At 44.3% G+C, this 21,745-nt stretch overlaps 2 protein-coding genes across 3 annotated transcripts in view; one reads left to right on the top strand and one right to left on the bottom strand.

The window, feature by feature from the left end:
- Positions 1-21,745, top strand: part of LOC116360108 (mast/stem cell growth factor receptor kita) — a 99,124-nt gene that overhangs the window by 48,014 nt on the left and 29,365 nt on the right. The gene's annotated exons all lie outside the window — the stretch shown is intronic.
- LOC116360109 (killer cell lectin-like receptor subfamily B member 1B allele B) lies at positions 1,335-14,975 on the bottom strand. Its single transcript, XM_031814732.1, has 5 exons — positions 14,461-14,975; positions 8,121-8,333; positions 3,739-3,866; positions 2,798-2,886; positions 1,335-2,685 (listed from the first exon to the last, which is right to left on the bottom strand). Exons 1-5 carry the CDS (start codon positions 14,570-14,572, stop codon positions 2,508-2,510), a joined length of 720 nt encoding a protein of 239 aa, XP_031670592.1. The 5' UTR covers positions 14,573-14,975; the 3' UTR covers positions 1,335-2,507.

The raw sequence follows: 21,745 nt of genomic DNA, 5'->3' as shown, positions 1-21,745 counted from the left end.
TCTAACCGCCGGGCTACCCGCCTCCTCTAACCGCCGGGCTACCCGCCTCCTCTAACCGCCGGGCTACCCGCCTCCTCTAACCGCCGGGCTACCCGCCTCCTCTAACCGCCGGGCTACCCGCCTCCTCTAACCGCCGGGCTACCCGCCTCCTCTAACCGCCGGGCCACCCGCCTCCTCTAACCGCCAGGCCACCCGCCTCCTCTAACCGCCAGGCTACCCGCCTCCTCTAACCGCCAGGCTACCCGCCTCCTCTAACCGCCAGGCTACCCGCCTCCTCTAACCGCCAGGCCACCCGCCTCCTCTAACCACCAGGCTACCCGCCTCCTCTAACCGCCAGGCTACCCGCCTCCTCTAACCGCTAGGCTACCCGCCTCCTCTAACCGCTAGGCTACCCGCCTCCTCTAACCGCTAGGCTACCCGCCTCCTCTAACCGCCAGGCTACCCGCCTCCTCTAACCGCCAGGCTACCTGCCTCCTCTAACCGCCAGGCTACCCGCCTCCTCTAACCGCCAGGCCACCCGCCTCCTCTAACCGCCAGGCCACCCGCCTCCTCTAACCGCCAGGCCACCCGCCTCCTCTAACCGCCAGGCCACCCGCCTCCTCTAACCACCAGGCTACCCGCCTCCTCTAACCACCAGGCTACCCGCCTCCTCTAACCACTAGACTACCTGCCTCCTCTAACCGCCAGGCTACCCGCCTCCTCTAACCGCCAGGCCACCCGCCTCCTCTAACCACCAGGCTACCCGCCTCCTCTAACCACCAGGCTACCCGCCTCCTCTAACCACCAGGCTACCTGCCTCCTCTAACCACCAGGCTACCCGCCTCCTCTAACCACCAGGCTACCCGCCTCCTCTAACCACCAGGCTACCCGCCTCCTCTAACCACCAGGCTACCTGCCTCCTCTAACCACCAGGCTACCTGCCTCCTCTAACCACCAGGCTACCCGCCTCCTCTAACCACCAGGCCACCTGCCGCCCCAATATTAAATCACATTCAGACTTGGTGTCACAGGACAATAGTATCGTAAAGAATTAAATAAAGGATTTTTATTTACAGTATGAAAAATATAAAAAATAAAACTGTTATTATTTATAATACCTCACATTCTCTTCTGTACAGGGGAAGGTAAACCCTGTTCCTGGAATATAACAGGAACTAATAAAATATATCTTAGCCCTGTGATTGGCTAAATCCAAGCCACCAGGGTTGCCTACCCTTGTAGCACAAACTACATTTAATTTAATTTCATTTGAACATCAATCAACATTGCAGTTTGTGTGCCAGATTTAGCCCGTTAGCTAGTTAACTGAAGTCAATGGACAGACTGATTTTAAAAAAAAACTGTTGTTTTAAAAGAAAAATGTAATGTCAAACAAAAAACATTTAGTGAAACATTGTGTATAGATGGAGGCTGATTGTCCTTCACCCCTTCACCAATGACTTGAGAGAGGCTGAAGGTGTGTGTGTGTACGGTGTGTGTGTGTACGGTGTGTGTGTGTACGGTGTGTGTGTAAGGTGTATGGTGTGTAAGGTGTGTGTGTGTGTAAGGTGTGTAAGGTGTGTGTAAGGTGTGTAAGGTGTGTGTATGGTGTGTGTGTGTGTGTGTGTGTGTGTGTGTGTGTGTGTGTGTGTGTGTGTGTGTAAGGTTGTGGTGTGTGTGTGTGTGTACGATGTGTGTGTACGATGTGTGTTCCTACCCTGCTCTGTCAGCCCCCCGTCTAAACACAATGTTTTACTAAATGTTGTTTTTACGTGAAATATTTTTGTTTACTTTAAAACAAAAACATAAATGTTTTTATCCATCTGCCCATTGAATCCATCTGCCCATTGACTTCAGTTGAAAACTGTCTGGCTAAAATGGAAAGCTTATTGACTGAAAGTGCTTTTGCGTATTGGAACAATGCAGGGGGGGGGTTTTCCTAGCACAGAAAACTACCCTTTTAACTTTTCTTAATATACGATGCAGATGTGTATTTCAGGGTAAAAAACCCTCACCAACCTAACTGGAATGACTAACAGTTGCTTCTTGGAAAATGCAGTTGTTCCCTCCATTTAAAAAAGAAACGTTGAAGCTAGCAGTTGTTCCCTCCATTTAAAAAGAAAAATTGAAGCTAGCAGTTGTTCCCTCCATTTAAAAAGAAAAATTGAAGCTAGCAGTTGTTCCCTCCATTAAAAAGAAGTTGAAGCTAGCAGTTGTTCCCTCCATTTAAAAAGAAACATTGAAGCTAGCAGTTGTTCCCTCCATTTAAAAAGAAACATTGAAGCTAGCAGTCGTTCCCTCCATTTAAAAAGAAACATTGAAGCTAGCAGTCGTTCCCTCCATTTAAAAGACGAGTTGAAGCTAGCAGTTGTTCCCTCCATTTAAAAGACGAGTTGAAGCTAGCAGTTGTTCCCTCCATTTAAAAGAAGAGTTGAAGCTAGCAGTTGTTCCCTCCATTTAAAAGAAGAGTTGAAGCTAGCAGTTGTTCCCTCCATTAAAAAGAAGTCGAATCCTTTCAGAAGAACCAGTTAACGGTTTCTCTTGCTTACATTGTATTTGACATCCAGGTATTTTTCACAAATACAGTATTTCTTTGTCCCACATTGTCCCCCGGTTAGTTCTTTCACTGCAGGTGTCTCATATACCGTAAGCGTAGCACAGTCCTCTTCCTGAGCACCTTCTTCTGACCCCACACCTCTCTTCACCCTATGAGAACAAAACACTGCCAATTATTATCAGAATCGTTCTGGATTTCTTCATGCCCTAAAAAGGTTCAAATCTCCGTCATACTTTTAGATCGATGGTGAAATGTCTTTACCGTGTAGATATCTCCTTTGTGTTGTTGGGAGAAAAACCAATCCAGGCTACATCCAATTTCTTTGCACGGACCACGTCAAGGAGAAAGTCCTAGTGATGAACAATAACATAAATGGTAGAATCAGACTTTTTTTCTCTTCTCCATATTTGGCCTCTTAGAATGTGATCTCTCTGACTGATGCTCAGTCACACACACAGGCAAAACACACACAGGCAAAACACACACACACACAGGCAAAACACACACACACACACAGGCAGGCAAAACACACACAGGCAAAACACACACACACACACAGGCAGGCAAAACACACACAGGCAAAACACACACACACACAGGCAGGCAAAACACACACACACAGGCAAAACACACACAGGCAAAACACACACAGGCAAAACACACACAGGCAAAACACACACCACAGGCAAAACACACACACACACAGGCAAAACACACACAGGCAAAACACACACACACACACACACAGGCAAAACACACACACACACAGGCAAAACACACACAGGCAAAACACACACACACACAGGCAAAACACACACAGGCAAAACACACACACAGGCAAAACACACACAGGCAAAACACACACACACAGGCAAAACACACACAGGCAAAACACACACAGGCAAAAACACACACACACACACAGGCAGGCAAAACACACACACACAGGCAAAACACACACACACAGGCAAAACACACACACACACAGGCAAAACACACACACACACAGGCAAAACACACACACACACACAGGCAGGCAAAACACACACACACACAGGCAGGCAAAACACACACACACACACAGGCAAAACACACACAGGCAAAACACACACACACACACACAGGCAAAACACACACACACACACAGGCAGGCAAAACACACACACACACACAGGCAAAACACACACACAGGCAAAACACACCTCTTCGTCTTTGCTGTTTATGGTCACCAGGTCCAATCCCTTCCGTTGGCAGTAAGGTCTGCTCTCACCCCAGGACTTGGTCTCAGTAGACATGTAGTACAAACTGGAGTTGATATACTTCCACCCTTCTGGAGACAGATTAGATAGAGATGTAGAGAGTAGGAGATTAGATAGAGATGTAGTACAAACTGGAGTTGATAAACCTCCACCCTTCTGGAGACAGATTAGATACAGAGTAGAGAGTAGGAGATTAGATAGAGATGTAGTACAAACTGGAGTTGATATACTTCCACCCTTCTGGAGACAGATTAGATAGAGATGTAGAGAGTAGGAGATTAGATAGAGATGTAGTACAAACTGGAGTTGATAAACCTCCACCCTTCTGGAGACAGATTAGATACAGAGTAGAGAGTAGGAGATTAGATAGAGATGTAGTACAAACTGGAGTTGATAAACCTCCACCCTTCTGGAGACAGATTAGATACAGAGTAGAGAGTAGGAGATTAGATAGAGATATAGTACAAACTGGAGTTGATATACTTCCACCCTTCTGGAGACAGATTAGATAGAGATGTAGTACAAACTGGAGTTGATAAACCTCCACCCTTCTGGAGACAGATTAGATACAGAGTAGAGAGTAGGAGATTAGATAGAGATGTAGTACAAACTGGAGTTGATATACTTCCACCCTTCTGGAGACAGATTAGATACAGAGTAGAGAGTAGGAGATTAGATAGAGATGTAGTACAAACTGGAGTTGATAAACCTCCACCCTTCTGGAGACAGATTAGATACAGAGTAGAGAGTAGGAGATTAGATAGAGATGTAGTACAAACTGGAGTTGATAAACCTCCACCCTTCTGGAGACAGATTAGATACAGAGTAGAGAGTAGGAGATTAGATAGAGATGTAGTACAAACTGGAGTTGATAAACCTCCACCCTTCTGGAGACAGATTAGATACAGAGTAGAGAGTAGGAGATTAGATAGAGATGTAGTACAAACTGGAGTTGATAAACCTCCACCCTTCTGGAGACAGATTAGATACAGAGTAGAGAGTAGGAGATTAGATAGAGATGTAGTACAAACTGGAGTTGATAAACCTCCACCCTTCTGGAGACAGATTAGATACAGAGTAGAGAGTAGGAGATTAGATAGAGATGTAGTACAAACTGGAGTTGATAAACCTCCACCCTTCTGGAGACAGATTAGATACAGAGTAGAGAGTAGGAGATTAGATAGAGATGTAGTACAAACTGGAGTTGATAAACCTCCACCCTTCTGGAGACAGATTAGATACAGAGTAGAGAGTAGGAGATTAGATAGAGATGTAGTACAAACTGGAGTTGATAAACCTCCACCCTTCTGGAGACAGATTAGATACAGAGTAGAGAGTAGGAGATTAGATAGAGATGTAGTACAAACTGGAGTTGATAAACCTCCACCCTTCTGGAGACAGATTAGATACAGAGTAGAGAGTAGGAGATTAGATAGAGATGTAGTACAAACTGGAGTTGATAAACCTCCACCCTTCTGGAGACAGATTAGATACAGAGTAGAGAGTAGGAGATTAGATAGAGATGTAGTACAAACTGGAGTTGATAAACCTCCACCCTTCTGGAGACAGATTAGATACAGAGTAGAGAGTAGGAGATTAGATAGAGATGTAGTACAAACTGGAGTTGATAAACCTCCACCCTTCTGGAGACAGATTAGATACAGAGTAGAGAGTAGGAGATTAGATAGAGATGTAGTACAAACTGGAGTTGATAAACCTCCACCCTTCTGGAGACAGATTAGATACAGAGTAGAGAGTAGGAGATTAGATAGAGATGTAGTACAAACTGGAGTTGATAAACCTCCACCCTTCTGGAGACAGATTAGATACAGAGTAGAGAGTAGGAGATTAGATAGAGATGTAGTACAAACTGGAGTTGATAAACCTCCACCCTTCTGGAGACAGATTAGATAGAGATGTAGTACAAACTGGAGTTGATAAACCTCCACCCTTCTGGAGACAGATTAGATACAGAGTAGAGAGTAGGAGATTAGATAGAGATGTAGTACAAACTGGAGTTGATAAACCTCCACCCTTCTGGAGACAGATTAGATACAGAGTAGAGAGTAGGAGATTAGATAGAGATGTAGTACAAACTGGAGTTGATAAACCTCCACCCTTCTGGAGACAGATTAGATACAGAGTAGAGAGTAGGAGATTAGATAGAGATGTAGTACAAACTGGAGTTGATAAACCTCTACCCTTCTGGAGACAGATTAGATACAGAGTAGAAGACTTGTCACAAATATAGCAAAAGAAACATAACAATATATATATATTTTTAAATAAACAAGTGATCATGAAATGCAATTACTACACTGCAGGTAACATGTTAATATACAGTAGTCGTATAGTTCAAGTGATTATGATCACAGTATGATCAATAAAGACAGAAATATTTTTTCTGAAATACAATTCTTGACAAACTATCGACAAAGGAGAGATGGTTTTGTGGTAGGAGGTTTAGGCGTGGTAGGAGGTTTAGGTGTGGTAGGAGGTTTAGGTGTGGTAGGGTGTTTAGGTGTGGTAGGAGGGTTTAGGTGTGGTAGGAGGTAGGAGGTTTAGGTGTGGTAGGATGTTTAGGCGTGGTAGGAGGTTTAGGCGTGGTAAGATGTTTAGGCGTGGTAGGATGTTTAGGTGTGGTAGGAGGTTTAGGTGTGGTAGGAGGTTTAGGTGTGGTAGGATGTTTAGGTGTGGTAGGAGGTAGGATGTTTAGGTGTGGTAGGATGTTTAGGTGTGGTAGGATGTTTAGGTGTGGTAGGAGGTTTAGGTGTGGTAGGAGGTTTAGGTGTGGTAGGAGGTTTAGGTGTGGTAGGAGATTTAGGTGTGGTAGGAGGTTTAGGTGTGGTAGGAGGTTTAGGCGTGGTAGGATGTTTAGGCGTGGTAGGATGTTTAGGTGTGGTAGGAGGTTTAGGTGTGGTAGGAGGTAGGAGGTTTAGGTGTGGTAGGAGGTAGGAGGTTTAGGTGTGGTAGGATGTTTAGGTGTGGTAGGAGGTTTAGGTGTGGTAGGATGTTTAGGCGTGGTAGGAGGTTTAGGCGTGGTAGGAGGTTTAGGCGTGGTAGGAGATTTAGGCGTGGTTAGGGTGTTAGGCGTGGTAGGAGGTTTAGGCGTGGTAGGAGGTTTAGGGTGTGGTAGGGTGTTTAGGTGTGGTAGGGTGTTTAGGTGTGGTAGGGTGTTTAGGTGTGGTAGGGTGTTTAGGCGTGGTAGGGTGTTAGCGTGGTAGGGTGTTTAGGCGTGGTAGGAGTTTTAGGTGTGGTAGGAGGTTTTAGGTGTGGTAGGAGGGTTTAGGTGTGGTAGGAGGTAGGAGCGTTTAGGTGTGGTAGGATGTTTAGGTGTGGTAGGAGGTTTAGGTGTGGTCGGAGGTTTAGGTGTGGGTAGGAGGTTTAGGCGTGGTAGGATGTTTTAGGCGTGGTAGGATGTTTAGGCGTGGTAGGAGGTTTAGGTGTGGTAGAGGTTTAGGTGTGGTAGGAGGTTTAGGTGTGGTAGGAGGTTTAGGTGTGGTAGGAGGTTTAGGTGTGGTAGGAGGTAGGATGTTTATGGCGTGGTAGGATGGTTTGGCGTGGTAGGAGGTTTAGGTGTGGTAGGAGGTTTAGGTGTGGTAGGAGTTTAGGTTGTGGTAGGAGGTTTTAGGTGTGGTAGGAGGTTTAGGTGTGGTAGGAGGTTTAGGTGTGGTAGGGTGTTTAGGGCGTGGTAACGGAGTTGGTAGGCGTGGTAGGAGGTTTAGGCGTGGTAGGGTGTTTAGGCTGTGGTAGGGTGTTTAGGCGTGGTAGGAGGTTAGGCGTGGTAGGGTGTTTAGGCGTGGTAGGGTGTTTTAGGTGTGGTAGGGTGTTTAGGTGTGGTAGGGGTGTTTAGGCGTGGTAGGGTGTTTAGGCGTGGTAGGGTGTTTAGGCGTGGTAGGTGTGTTAGGTGTGGTAGGGTGTTTAGGCGTGGTAGAGTTTTAGGTGGTAGGAGGTTGAGGGGGGTAGGAGGTGTTTAGGTGTGGTAGGAGGGTTTAGGTGTGGTAGGAGGTTTAGGTGTGGTAGGAGGTTTAGGTGTGGTAGGAGGTTTAGGTGTGGTAGGAGGTTTAGGTGTGGTAGGAGGTAGGAGGTTTAGGTGTGGTAGGAGGTTTAGGTGTGGTAGGAGGTTTAGGTGTGGTAGGAGGTTTAGGTGTGGTAGGAGGTTTAGGTGTGGTAGGAGGGTTTAGGTGTGGTAGGAGGTTTAGGTGTGGTAGGAGGTTTAGGTGTGGTAGGAGGTTTAGGTGTGGTAGGAGGTTTAGGTGTGGTCGGAGGTTTAGGTGTGGTACTGTGAAAAAGAGATATACAAATACTGAAAGAGCTGAACTTACCCTGCTTTAAAATCATATTTAGAAGAACGCTGTAGTCCTCTGATTTCAGAGACTTCATCTCTTCTCTCTCTGCCGCAGAGGGTTCCATATTTGACTGCTGTCGCTGTGCAATTTGATAGTTTTTCTGGGCAAACAGACTTATGACAGCCACAGTACACCCCACTACTACCACACACAGCAGTAGTATGTAGTGTCTTCTTAAGCATTCGGAACCTGAGGTGGACACACAAACACACAATTGATTGTTTCAATGCATGTAGTAGTAATGTTGAAAGTTGAAGTGAAGATTAAATTCAACTGTTGGAGAACAGTTTTTTTTTGTTTCTAAACCTTTGGGACCAAACACAACCAGGAATACAAAAACCAAACATGATGTGATTGGTTAAGTGAGTTGGGGAAATCTGACCAATTGATTTTAACAGACTGACCAATAACTTTATATAATCATACATATTACTTTGTACTAACCAATGCAATATGTATACATGGTTTCAACGAGGGAATTCGATTAAGCTGCCCCGGGTTAAACCGGGCTACGGCCCGTAAATGTGACGGGCGAAACCGTTGCGGAAGTTGCGCCCTGTTCAAATCGAACCGTAATCTTCGACGCTCAGTCATATTGTCAACAATGAAGCCTGGTGCAGCATTCAGAAACATACTTAATCTATTTTCCTTAATATGTGTTGAAAAATGAGCGTGCTCGCTTGTTACCCCGGTGGTTGTTACCGTTGCTAAATCCTCCATGCAACTAGCGTCCCTTATGGGAAATTTCCTTTCGTAGGACAGCCCGAGGCAAAGACATTCATATTTATGAGTTTAGGTCAGATGTGTAACGTCACACTGATGCGCTGCGGAGCCGTCTGTTTAGTTTGCTCGCCGGCATGAGCGGTAAAGCACCGAACAACTTGGGAATTCCAGCTTCAGGTTAATTAACTGGTAAATAAATCAAAAGCCTCACCAACTAGCTACCAATCTATTTCAGTTTCACGATCCAAGCATTCATAAAACGAGTCCACTAGTGGTTTATTTTTACAGTTATACAAACTGGCTGTTGCTTGATATGAGCAAGTCAACCCAAACATATCAACAATGTATAGGGTTATACCATAGTAGCCAGGTCGTTTTGGGGTGAAGGGGGACTGAGATGTAATTGTTTTAAAAAATTGCCCTTCACTACAGAGGGCTATATCGGTCCACTAATACAGGACTAGTAAAGGCCCAGTGCACTACTTTTTTGGGGGGGAAAATATATTTTTTTAAATCGTTTTTTAAAAATGTATATCTATTTTATTATGATTTTTCAGGTGGCGTTTCAGCACCCCTACTTCCCGCGGTTATGGGATATTCCACGTTTCAACGTGACCTTTAATTAGTGTTAGTTTTAAACAGCGCTACACCGCAAATATGTGCCCCGTGTTCTATTGATTTCAGCGTGATATCGATGGAAGTGATTAACAAAAACAGTGTTGCATTACACTAACCACGTTGGCCCACCCACTGCATTACACTAACCACGTTGGCCCACCCACTTGCATTACACTAACCACGTTGGCCCACCCACTTGCATTACACTAACCACGTTGGCCCACCCACTTGCATTACACTAACCACGTTGGCCCACCCACTTGCATTACACTAACCACGTTGGCCCACCCACTTGCATTACACTAACCACGTTGGCCCACCCACTTGCATTACACTAACCACGTTGGCCCACCCACTTGCATTACACTAACCACGTTGGCCCACCCACTTGCATTACACTAACCACGTTGGCCCACCCACTTGCATTACACTAACCACGTTGGCCCACCCACTTGCATTACACTAACCACGTTGGCCCACCCACTTGCATTACACTAACCACGTTGGCCCACCCACTTGCATTACACTAACCACGTTGGCCCACCCACTTGCATTACACTAACCACGTTGGCCCACCCACTTGCATTACACTAACCACGTTGGCCCCCCCTTGCATTACACTAACCACGTTGGCCCACCCACTTGCATTACACTAACCACGTTGGCCCACCCACTTGATAACCACGTTGACACCAACTGAATACACTTAACGTTGGCCCACCCACTTGCATTACACTAACCACGTTGGCCCACCCACTTGCATTACACTAACCACGTTGGCCCACCCACTTGCATTACACTAACCACGTTGGCCCACCCACTTGCATTACACTAACCACGTTGGCCCACCCACTTGCATTACACTAACCACGTTGGCCCACCCACTTGCATTACACTAACCACGTTGGCCACCCACTTGCATTACACTAACCACGTTGGCCACCCACTTGCATTACACTAACCACGTTGGCCCACCCACTTGCATTACACTAACCACGTTGGCCCCACCCACTTGCATTACACTAACCACGTTGGCCCACCCACTTGCATTACACTAACCACGTTGGCCCACCCACTTGCATTACACTAACCACGTTGGCCCACCCACTTGCATTACACTAACCACGTTGGCCCACCCACTTGCATTACACTAACCACCGTTGGCCCACCCCACTTGCATTACACTAACCACGTTGGCCCACCCACTTGCATTACACTAACCACGTTGGCCCACCCCACTTGCATTACACTAACCACGTTGGCCCACCCCACTTGCATTACACTAACCACGTTGGCCACCCACTTGCATTACACTAACCACGTTGGCCCACCCACTTGCATTACACTAACCACGTTGCCCACCCACTTGCATTACACTAACCACGTTGGCCCACCCACTTGCATTACACTAACCACGTTGGCCCACCCACTTGCATTACACTAACCACGTTGGCCCACCCACTTGCATTACACTAACACGTTGGCCCACCCACTTGCATTACACTAACCACGTTGGCCCACCCACTTGCAGTACCTAACCACGTTGGCCCACCCACTTGCATTACACAACCACGTTGGCCCACCCACTTGCATTACACTAACCACGTTGGCCCACCCACTTGCATTACACTAACCACGTTGGCCCACCCACTTGCATTACACTAACCACGTTGGCCACCCACTTGCATTACACTAACCACGTTGGCCCACCCACTGCATTACACTAACCACGTTGGCCCACCCACTTGCATTACACTAACCACGTTGGCCCACCCACTTGCATTACACTAACCAAGTTGGCCCACCCACTTGCATTACACTAAACCACGTTGGCCCACCCACTTGCATTACACTAACCACGTTGGCCCACCCACTTGCATTACAACTAACCACGTTGGCCCACCCACTTGCATTACACTAACCACGTTGGCCCACCCACTTGCATTACACTAACCACGTTGGCCCACCCACTTGCATTACACTAACCACGTTGGCCCACCCACTTGCATTACACTAACCACGTGGCCCACCCACTTGGCATTACACTAACCACGTTGGCCCACCCACTTGCATTACACTTAACCACGTTGGCCCACCCACTTGCATTACACTAACCACGTTGGCCCACCCACTTGCATTACACTAACCACGTTGGCCCACCCACTTGCATTACACTAACCACGTTGGCCCACCCACTTGCATTACACTACCACGTTGGCCCACCCACTTGGCATTACACTAACCACGTTGGCCCACCCACTTGCATTACACTAACCACGTTGGCCCACCCACTTGCCATTACACTAACCACGTGGCCCACCCACTTGCATTACACTAACCACGTTGGCCCACCCACTTGCATTACACTAACCACGTTGGCCCACCCACTTGCATTACACTAACCACGGTTGCCCCACTTGCATTACAATAAGCCCACCCACTTGCATTACACTAACCACGTTGGCCCACCCACTTGCATTACACTAACCACGTTGGCCCACCCACTTGCATTACACTAACCACGTTGGCCCACCCACTTGCATTACACTAACCACGTTGGCCCACCCACTTGCATTACACTAACCACGTTGGCCCACCCACTTGCATTACACTAACCACGGTTGGCCCACCCACTTGCATTACACTAACCACGTTGGCCCACCCACTTGCATTACACTAACCACGTTGGCCCACCCACTTGCATTACACTAACCACGTTGGCCCACCCACTTGCATTACACTAACCACGTTGGCCCACCCACTTGCATTACACTAACCACGTTGGCCCACCCACTTGCATTACACTAACCACGTTGGCCACCCACTGCATTACACTAACCACGTTGGCCCACCCACTTGCATTACACTAACCACGTTGGCCCACCCACTTGCATTACACTAACCACGTTGGCCCACCCACTTGCATTACACTAACCACGTTGGCCCACCCACTTGCATTACACTAACCACGTTGGCCCACCCACTTGCATTACACTAACCACGTTGGCCCACCCACTTGCATTACACTAACCACGTTGGCCCACCCACTTGCATTACACTAACCACGTTGGCCCACCCACTTGAATCTAAATGCAACACTTCAAAATGGATCTAGCTGTCTTCTCCAAATTGTCCTCTAACACATTACTGCCAGGATCCGTTTGGTTTTTGGAGCTGTTATTTTTAATAGTGTATATTTCCTCCCTAATCAATTAGTGATTTTATTACCAGTTGACAAAACAACGGGGTTTCCTTTCCATGTTGTGTGTGATTTGAAAATTGAGAACCTTTCGTTATTGAAGGACAGGCGTAACTAACATAATTTTCAGTTGATGTTAAAGTGTATATGATTTAAGTACAGTTTCCTGCCAGTCCAGCATGTAAGACACAGTTTGGTCCTGTTTTAATTGATCCTTTACAGTTGATGTTAAAGTGTATATGATTTAAGTACAGTTTCCTGCCAGTCCAGCATGTAAGACACAGTTTGGTCCTGTTTTAATTGATCCTTTACAGTTGATGTTAAAGTGTATATGATTTAAGTACAGTTTCCTGCCAGTCCAGCATGTAAGACACAGTTTGGTCCTGTTTTAATTGATCCTTTACAGTTGATGTTAAAGTGTATATGATTTAAGTACAGTTTCCTGCCAGTCCAGCATGTAAGACACAGTTTGGTCCTGTTTTAATTGATCCTTTACAGTTGATGTTAAAAGTTTATATGTGATTGTGACAGTATTGCGTCCGTCCCTCTCCTCGCCCCTACCATGGGTTCCTCTCCTCGCCCCTACCATGGGTTCCTCTCCTCGCCCCTACCATGGGTTCCTCTCCTCGCCCCTACCATGGGTTCGGACACATCCACAACAGTCACCCACGAAGCATCGTTACCCCATCGCTCCACAAAAAAAGCCGCGGCCCTTGCAGAGCAAAGGGGTAACAACTACTTCAAGGTCTCATGAGCGAGTGACGTCACCGATTTAAACGATATTCGCGCGCACTACCGCTGACGAGCTAGCCATTTCACATCGGTTACATATTTGCTGCTTCCAAGTGACTTAAGTACAGTTTCCTGCCAGTCCAGCATGTAAGACACAGTGGTTTGTCCAGTTTTAATTGATACTTTTCAGTTATGATTGTTTGTTAAACATATTGATCTCTTGTATTTCCCCGGTAAACCACAACGTTATCCTGCTACCTTTCCACCTCGTGTGTTCCTGTGACTGTGCGCAATAAAACCCCACTATTTGGATTCCCGCTTCATCTCCTAATTTCCTCGGTATTCTCATCGATGCGCCACGGTGGCGTTTTTGAACTCTGAACTCTTATGTCGTCCATCTTTTTTTTATACTACTGTTGCGTTGATGGTACATTTGAGGTTTTCGATATATTACAAACTGTTTCTGCGTATTGGTTATTGATTTGGACACTTTAAAACGGATTTGACACTGGGCTATTTATCAGTGTGTTGTCAACAGGAAGCAACAGCATTTTTTGAAATATTAATTGAACTTTCAACATTAATTTCTAATGGTATTGTACTTATTCGGGTAAAAACTGCTGAATGAGTGCAAAAACGTGATGTGACTGATGGATTTGGATATACCAGAAATCACCAAAACGGGTTTGAATATACCAGAAATCACCAAAATGGGTTTTCCTGAATTATCCGTGACATTTGAGAAAGAAAGTGATAGCTGCGACCCCTAGCGCTAAATCAACAGTACAAAACCAAATATATTGATCAATTTCAAGCAATTGATCAAGTGTCATCGTGTTGACTATACACATACTAACATCACCAATCTGAGGTAAAACATGTTGGGTAATGTAGTAAGAATAGCACATAGACTACTGTCCCCACCATGGTAAGTAGCGTAATATACATGGATTAGATATGGCAAAATAATTATATCTTCATTTACGATGATAGTAGAGGGTCTATGGGGTCTGTGCAGCAGGCTGAACGTTAGACGTTACTTACCTGAGAGGTGAGTTCGGTTGCATGGTTTCCGTAAGGATTCCCGGTCTCCTTCGGTGAGGCCCATTGGACCACTGCTATAAATGGGATTATCAAACCTCTCCTCATTCATCATCCGCCGGACCAACCGCAGTCAGTTTTGTTTTGACAGCAGCAGTAGAGCGAGGGACGAGTTTCTGTCATCATGTATGTTATATATATAGCCCGTATATGAGAAGGGCTATGGTTTACGTGGAACCGTGAACTTCAGCTTTCGTTATTAGTTAGTGTATTTGTCATATAGCCTACGCATGATGGACTACCCACAATGCATTTAAGTGAATAAAACACTACACAAATAAAAGCTCAATTGAATAAAAATAGAAAATAATTTAGCAAAACTATAATACAACAAGACACTCAAACGAATTGAAGGAGGATATTTACACGTGCCGGGGAATTGTGGAAATAGATAAAGCCAGCGACCCGCTCTGTTTCTTTTAAACCACGTGATCTATGTTTTCCGTTTTCTATAATAGACGGAGCTACAGATTCATTGAGTAACCGAAAGTCCCCCCCAAAAAAATACATAGACAAAAAGACGAGTCTTCTGTCTTCTATAATAGACGTATCTACAGATGCATTGGGTAACCGAAAGTCCCCCCCAAAAAATACATAGACAAAAAGACGAGTCTTCCGTCTTCTATAATAGACTTATCTACAGATTCATTGGGTAACCGAAAGTCCCCCCCAAAAATACATAGACAAAAAGACGAGTCTTCTGTCTTCTATAATAGACGTATCTACAGATTCATTGGGTAACCGAAAGTCCCCCCCCCCCCCCATAAATACATAGACAAAAAGACGAGACCTAACCAGCAAAAGCAGAATATATATATACAAAGCCTTAAAAACGGTATTCAGACCCCTTGGGTTTCTTCACATGTTATGGTGTTGCAAAGTGGGATTCAAATTGTTGACAAAAAAAAATGTTTACATTTTTTTAAACATTAAATTAAATTAATTAAATTAAATTTTCAATTAAATCAATCTAAACAAAATACTGTGTAATGTCAAAGTGGGACGAATATATATATTTATTTTAGATGGATATACATTAAATTCCTAAAATATAGTTGTTCTATAAGTATTCAGCTCCCTGGAGTCAATACATGTTAGAAACCCCTTGGCAGTGATTACAGCTGTGCATCTTGGGTAAATCTCTAAGAGTCATTACAGCTGTGCATCTTGGGTACATCTCTAAGAGTCATTACAGCTGTGCATCTTGGGTAAATCTCTAAGAGTCATTACAGCTGTGCATCTTGGGTACATCTCTAAGAGTCATTACAGCTGTGCATCTTGGGTACATCTCTAAGAGTCATTACAGCTGTGCATCTTGGGTACATCTCTAAGAGTCATTACAGCTGTGCATCTTGGGTACATCTCTAAGAGTCATTACAGCTGTGCATCTTGGGTACATCTCTAAGAGTCATTACAGCTGTGCATCTTGGGTAAATCTCTAAGAGCCATTACAGCTGTAAATCTTGGGTAAATCTCTAAGAGTCATTACAGCTGTGCATCTTGGGTACATCTCTAAGAGTCATTACAGCTGTGCATCTTGGGTACATCTCTAAGAGTCATTACAGCTGTGCATCTTGGGTACATCTCTAAGAGTCATTACAGCTGTGCATCTTGGGTACATCTCTAAGAGTCATTACAGCTGTGCATCTTGGGTAAATCTCTAAGAGTCATTACAGCTGTGCATCTTGGGTACATCTCTAAGAGTCATTACAGCTGTACATCTTGGGTAAATCTCTAAGAGTCATTACAGCTGTGCATCTTGGGTACATCTCTAAGAGTCATTACAGCTGTGCATCTTGGGTAAATCTCTAAGAGCCATTACAGCTGTACATCTTGGGTACATCTCTAAGAGTCATTACAGCTGTGCATCTTGGGTACATCTCTAAGAGTCATTACAGCTGTGCATCTTGGGTACATCTCTAAGAGTCATTACAGCTGTGCATCTTGGGTAAATCTCTAAGAGCCATTACAGCTGTACATCTTGGGTACATCTCTAAGAGTCATTACAGCTGTGCATCTTGGGTAAATCTCTAAGAGTTATTACAGCTGTGCATCTTGGGTAAATCTCTAAGAGTTATTACAGCTGTGCATCTTGGGTAAATCTCTAAGAGCCATTACAGCTGTGCATCTTGGGTAAATCTCTAAGAGTCATTACAGCTGTGCATCTTGGGTAAATCTCTAAGAGCCATTACAGCTGTACATCTTGGGTATATCTCTAAGAGTTATTACAGCTGTGCATCTTGGGTAAATCTCTAAGAGCCATTACAGCTGTACATCTTGGGTAAATCTCTAAGAGTCATTACAGCTGTGAATCTTGGGTAAATCTCTAAGAGTCATTACAGCTGTGCATCTTGGGTAAATCTCTAAGAGTCATTACAGCTGTGCATCTTGGGTAAATCTCTAAGAGCCATTACAGCTGTACATCTTGGGTAAATCTCTAAGAGTCATTACAGCTGTGAATCTTGGGTAAATCTCTAAGAGTCATTACAGCTGTGCATCTTGGGTAAATCTCTAAGAGTCATTACAGCTGTGCATCTTGGGTAAATCTCTAAGAGCCATTACAGCTGTGCATCTTGGGTAAATCTCTAAGAGTTATTACAGCTGTGCATCTTGGGTAAATCTCTAAGAGTCATTACAGCTGTGCATCTTGGGTACATCTCTAAGAGTCATTACAGCTGTGCATCTTGGGTACATCTCTAAGAGTCATTACAGCTGTGCATCTTGGGTACATCTCTAAGAGTCATTACAGCTGTGCATCTTGGGTAAATCTCTAAGAGTCATTACAGCTGTGCATCTTGGGTACATCTCTAAGAGTCATTACAGCTGTACATCTTGGGTAAATCTCTAAGAGTCATTACAGCTGTGCATCTTGGGTACATCTCTAAGAGTCATTACAGCTGTGCATCTTGGGTAAATCTCTAAGAGCCATTACAGCTGTACATCTTGGGTACATCTCTAAGAGTCATTACAGCTGTGCATCTTGGGTACATCTCTAAGAGTCATTACAGCTGTGCATCTTGGGTACATCTCTAAGAGTCATTACAGCTGTGCATCTTGGGTAAATCTCTAAGAGCCATTACAGCTGTACATCTTGGGTACATCTCTAAGAGTCATTACAGCTGTGCATCTTGGGTAAATCTCTAAGAGTTATTACAGCTGTGCATCTTGGGTAAATCTCTAAGAGTTATTACAGCTGTGCATCTTGGGTAAATCTCTAAGAGCCATTACAGCTGTGCATCTTGGGTAAATCTCTAAGAGTCATTACAGCTGTGCATCTTGGGTAAATCTCTAAGAGCCATTACAGCTGTACATCTTGGGTATATCTCTAAGAGTTATTACAGCTGTGCATCTTGGGTAAATCTCTAAGAGCCATTACAGCTGTACATCTTGGGTAAATCTCTAAGAGTCATTACAGCTGTGAATCTTGGGTAAATCTCTAAGAGTCATTACAGCTGTGCATCTTGGGTAAATCTCTAAGAGTCATTACAGCTGTGCATCTTGGGTAAATCTCTAAGAGCCATTACAGCTGTACATCTTGGGTAAATCTCTAAGAGTCATTACAGCTGTGAATCTTGGGTAAATCTCTAAGAGTCATTACAGCTGTGCATCTTGGGTAAATCTCTAAGAGTCATTACAGCTGTGCATCTTGGGTAAATCTCTAAGAGCCATTACAGCTGTGCATCTTGGGTAAATCTCTAAGAGTTATTACAGCTGTGCATCTTGGGTAAATCTCTAAGAGTCATTACAGCTGTGCATCTTGGGTACATCTCTAAGAGCCATTACAGCTGTGCATCTTGGGTAAATCTCTAAGAGCCATTACAGCTGTACATCTTGGGTACATCTCTAAGAGTCATTACAGCTGTGCATCTTGGGTACATCTCTAAGAGTCATTACAGCTGTGCATCTTGGGTAAATCTCTAAGAGCCATTACAGCTGTACATCTTGGGTAAATCTCTAAGAGTCATTACAGCTGTGCATCTTGGGTAAATCTCTAAGAGCCATTACAGCTGTGCATCTTGGGTAAATCTCTAAGAGCCATTACAGCTGTGCATCTTGGGTAAATCTCTAAGAGCCATTACAGCTGTGCATCTTGGGTAAATCTCTAAGAGCCATTACAGCTGTGCATCTTGGGTAAATCTCTAAGAGTCATTACAGCTGTGCATCTTGGGTAAATCTCTAAGAGCCATTACAGCTGTGCATCTTGGGTAAATCTCTAAGAGCCATTACAGCTGTGCATCTTGGGTAAATCTCTAAGAGTCATTACAGCTGTGCATCTTGGGTACATCTCTAAGAGTCATTACAGCTGTGCATCTTGGGTACATCTCTAAGAGTCATTACAGCTGTACATCTTGGGTAAATCTCTAAGAGTCATTACAGCTGTGCATCTTGGGTACATCTCTAAGAGTCATTACAGCTGTGCATCTTGGGTAAATCTCTAAGAGTCATTACAGCTGTGCATCTTGGGTAAATCTCTAAGAGTCATTACAGCTGTGCATCTTGGGTAAATCTCTAAGAGTCATTACAGCTGTGCATCTTGGGTACATCTCTAAGAGTCATTACAGCTGTGCATCTTGGGTACATCTCTAAGAGTCATTACAGCTGTACATCTTGGGTAAATCTCTAAGAGTCATTACAGCTGTGCATCTTGGGTACATCTCTAAGAGTCATTACAGCTGTGCATCTTGGGTAAATCTCTAAGAGCCATTACAGCTGTACATCTTGGGTACATCTCTAAGAGTCATTACAGCTGTGCATCTTGGGTAAATCTCTAAGAGTCATTACAGCTGTGCATCTTGGGTAAATCTCTAAGAGTCATCACAGCTGTGCATCTTGGGTAAATCTCTAAGAGTTATTACAGCTGTGCATCTTGGGTAAATCTCTAAGAGTCATTACAGCTGTGCATCTTGGGTACATCTCTAAGAGCCATTACAGCTGTGCATCTTGGGTAAATCTCTAAGAGCCATTACAGCTGTACATCTTGGGTACATCTCTAAGAGTCATTACAGCTGTGCATCTTGGGTACATCTCTAAGAGTCATTACAGCTGTGCATCTTGGGTAAATCTCTAAGAGTCATTACAGCTGTGCATCTTGGGTAAATCTCTAAGAGCCATTACAGCTGTGCATCTTGGGTAAATCTCTAAGAGCCATTACAGCTGTGCATCTTGGGTAAATCTCTAAGAGCCATTACAGCTGTGCATCTTGGGTAAATCTCTAAGAGCCATTACAGCTGTGCATCTTGGGTAAATCTCTAAGAGTCATTACAGCTGTGCATCTTGGGTAAATCTCTAAGAGCCATTACAGCTGTGCATCTTGGGTAAATCTCTAAGAGTCATTACAGCTGTGCATCTTGGGTAAATCTCTAAGAGTCATTACAGCTGTGCATCTTGGGTACATCTCTAAGAGTCATTACAGCTGTGCATCTTGGGTACATCTCTAAGAGTCATTACAGCTGTACATCTTGGGTAAATCTCTAAGAGTCATTACAGCTGTGCATCTTGGGTACATCTCTAAGAGTCATTACAGCTGTGCATCTTGGGTAAATCTCTAAGAGCCATTACAGCTGTACATCTTGGGTAAATCTCTAAGAGCCATTACAGCTGTGCATCTTGGGTAAATCTCTAAGAGTCATTACAGCTGTGCATCTTGGGTAAATCTCAGAGTCATTACAGCTGTGCATCTTGGGTACATCTCTAAGATTCATTACAGCTGTGCATCTTGGGTACATCTCTAAGAGTCATTACAGCTGTGCATCTTGGGTACATCTCTAAGAGTCATTACAGCTGTGCATCTTGGGTAAATCTCTAAGAGCCATTACAGCTGTACATCTTGGGTACATCTCTAAGAGTCATTACAGCTGTGCATCTTGGGTAAATCTCTAAGAGTCATTACAGCTGTGCATCTTGGGTAAATCTCTAAGAGTCATTACAGCTGTGCATCTTGGGTAAATCTCTAAGAGTTATTACAGCTGTGCATCTTGGGTAAATCTCTAAGAGTCATTACAGCTGTGCATCTTGGGTACATCTCTAAGAGCCATTACAGCTGTGCATCTTGGGTAAATCTCTAAGAGCCATTACAGCTGTACATCTTGGGTAAATCTCTAAGAGTCATTACAGCTGTGCATCTTGGGTACATCTCTAAGAGTCATTACAGCTGTGCATCTTGGGTAAATCTCTAAGAGTCATTACAGCTGTGCATCTTGGGTAAATCTCTAAGAGTCATTACAGCTGTGCATCTTGGGTAAATCTCTAAGAGTCATTACAGCTGTGCATCTTGGGTACATCTCTAAAGAGTCATTACAGCTGTGCATCTTGGGTACATCTCTAAGAGTCATTACAGCTGTACATCTTGGGTAAATCTCTAAGAGTCATTACAGCTGTGCATCTTGGGTACATCTCTAAGAGTCATTACAGCTGTGCATCTTGGGTAAATCTCTAAGAGCCATTACAGCTGTACATCTTGGGTACATCTCTAAGAGTCATTACAGCTGTGCATCTTGGGTAAATCTCTAAGAGTCATTACAGCTGTGCATCTTGGGTAAATCTCTAAGAGTCATTACAGCTGTGCATCTTGGGTACATCTCTAAGAGTCATTACAGCTGTGCATCTTGGGTAAATCTCTAAGAGCCATTACAGCTGTGCATCTTGGGTACATCTCTAAGAGCTTTACACAACAGAATTGTACAATATTAGTCCGTTTTAATATTTTTTTTATAATTCTTTAAGCTCTGTCAAGATGTTGGGCCTCACGGCTAGACAGCCGTTTTCTCGTCTTGCCATAGACTTTCAAAACTGACCACTTGACCACAAACATTCACTGTCGTCTTGGTAACCAACTCCAGTGTATATTTGGCCTTGTGTTGTAGGTTATTGTCCTGCTGAACGGTGAATTCCTTCCCCAGGTCCCCTGTGCTTAGCTCCATCCCGTTTTTTATAGGTACTTCTATAGATCATTTTATAGGTATATTCGAGGGAAATTTCTCATGACTCAAAAAAAACCTCCCTAAACTGGGATGAATGTATGCACTGTTCCAACACCTGGGAACCCCCTCTAAGTCTCAATCTGTGTCATGGAAACTTCCACTTTCATTATAACATGGTGTTCTTGTAAATCATAACCCCCCCCCCCCCCCTCCCACCAAAACACAAACACATTTCCTTGACTGTTTCCTTACTCTCTCAATTCCATTTCAATAAATACAAGTTCAATTAACAACAACAACAATAAAAA

This window comes from Oncorhynchus kisutch, unplaced genomic scaffold, assembly GCF_002021735.2.
Source record: "Oncorhynchus kisutch isolate 150728-3 unplaced genomic scaffold, Okis_V2 Okis07a-Okis12b_hom, whole genome shotgun sequence".
Lineage (NCBI taxonomy): Eukaryota > Metazoa > Chordata > Actinopteri > Salmoniformes > Salmonidae > Oncorhynchus > Oncorhynchus kisutch.
Note: the sequence above shows the minus strand (reverse complement) of the source record. Positions and strands in the feature narration are given on the sequence as shown.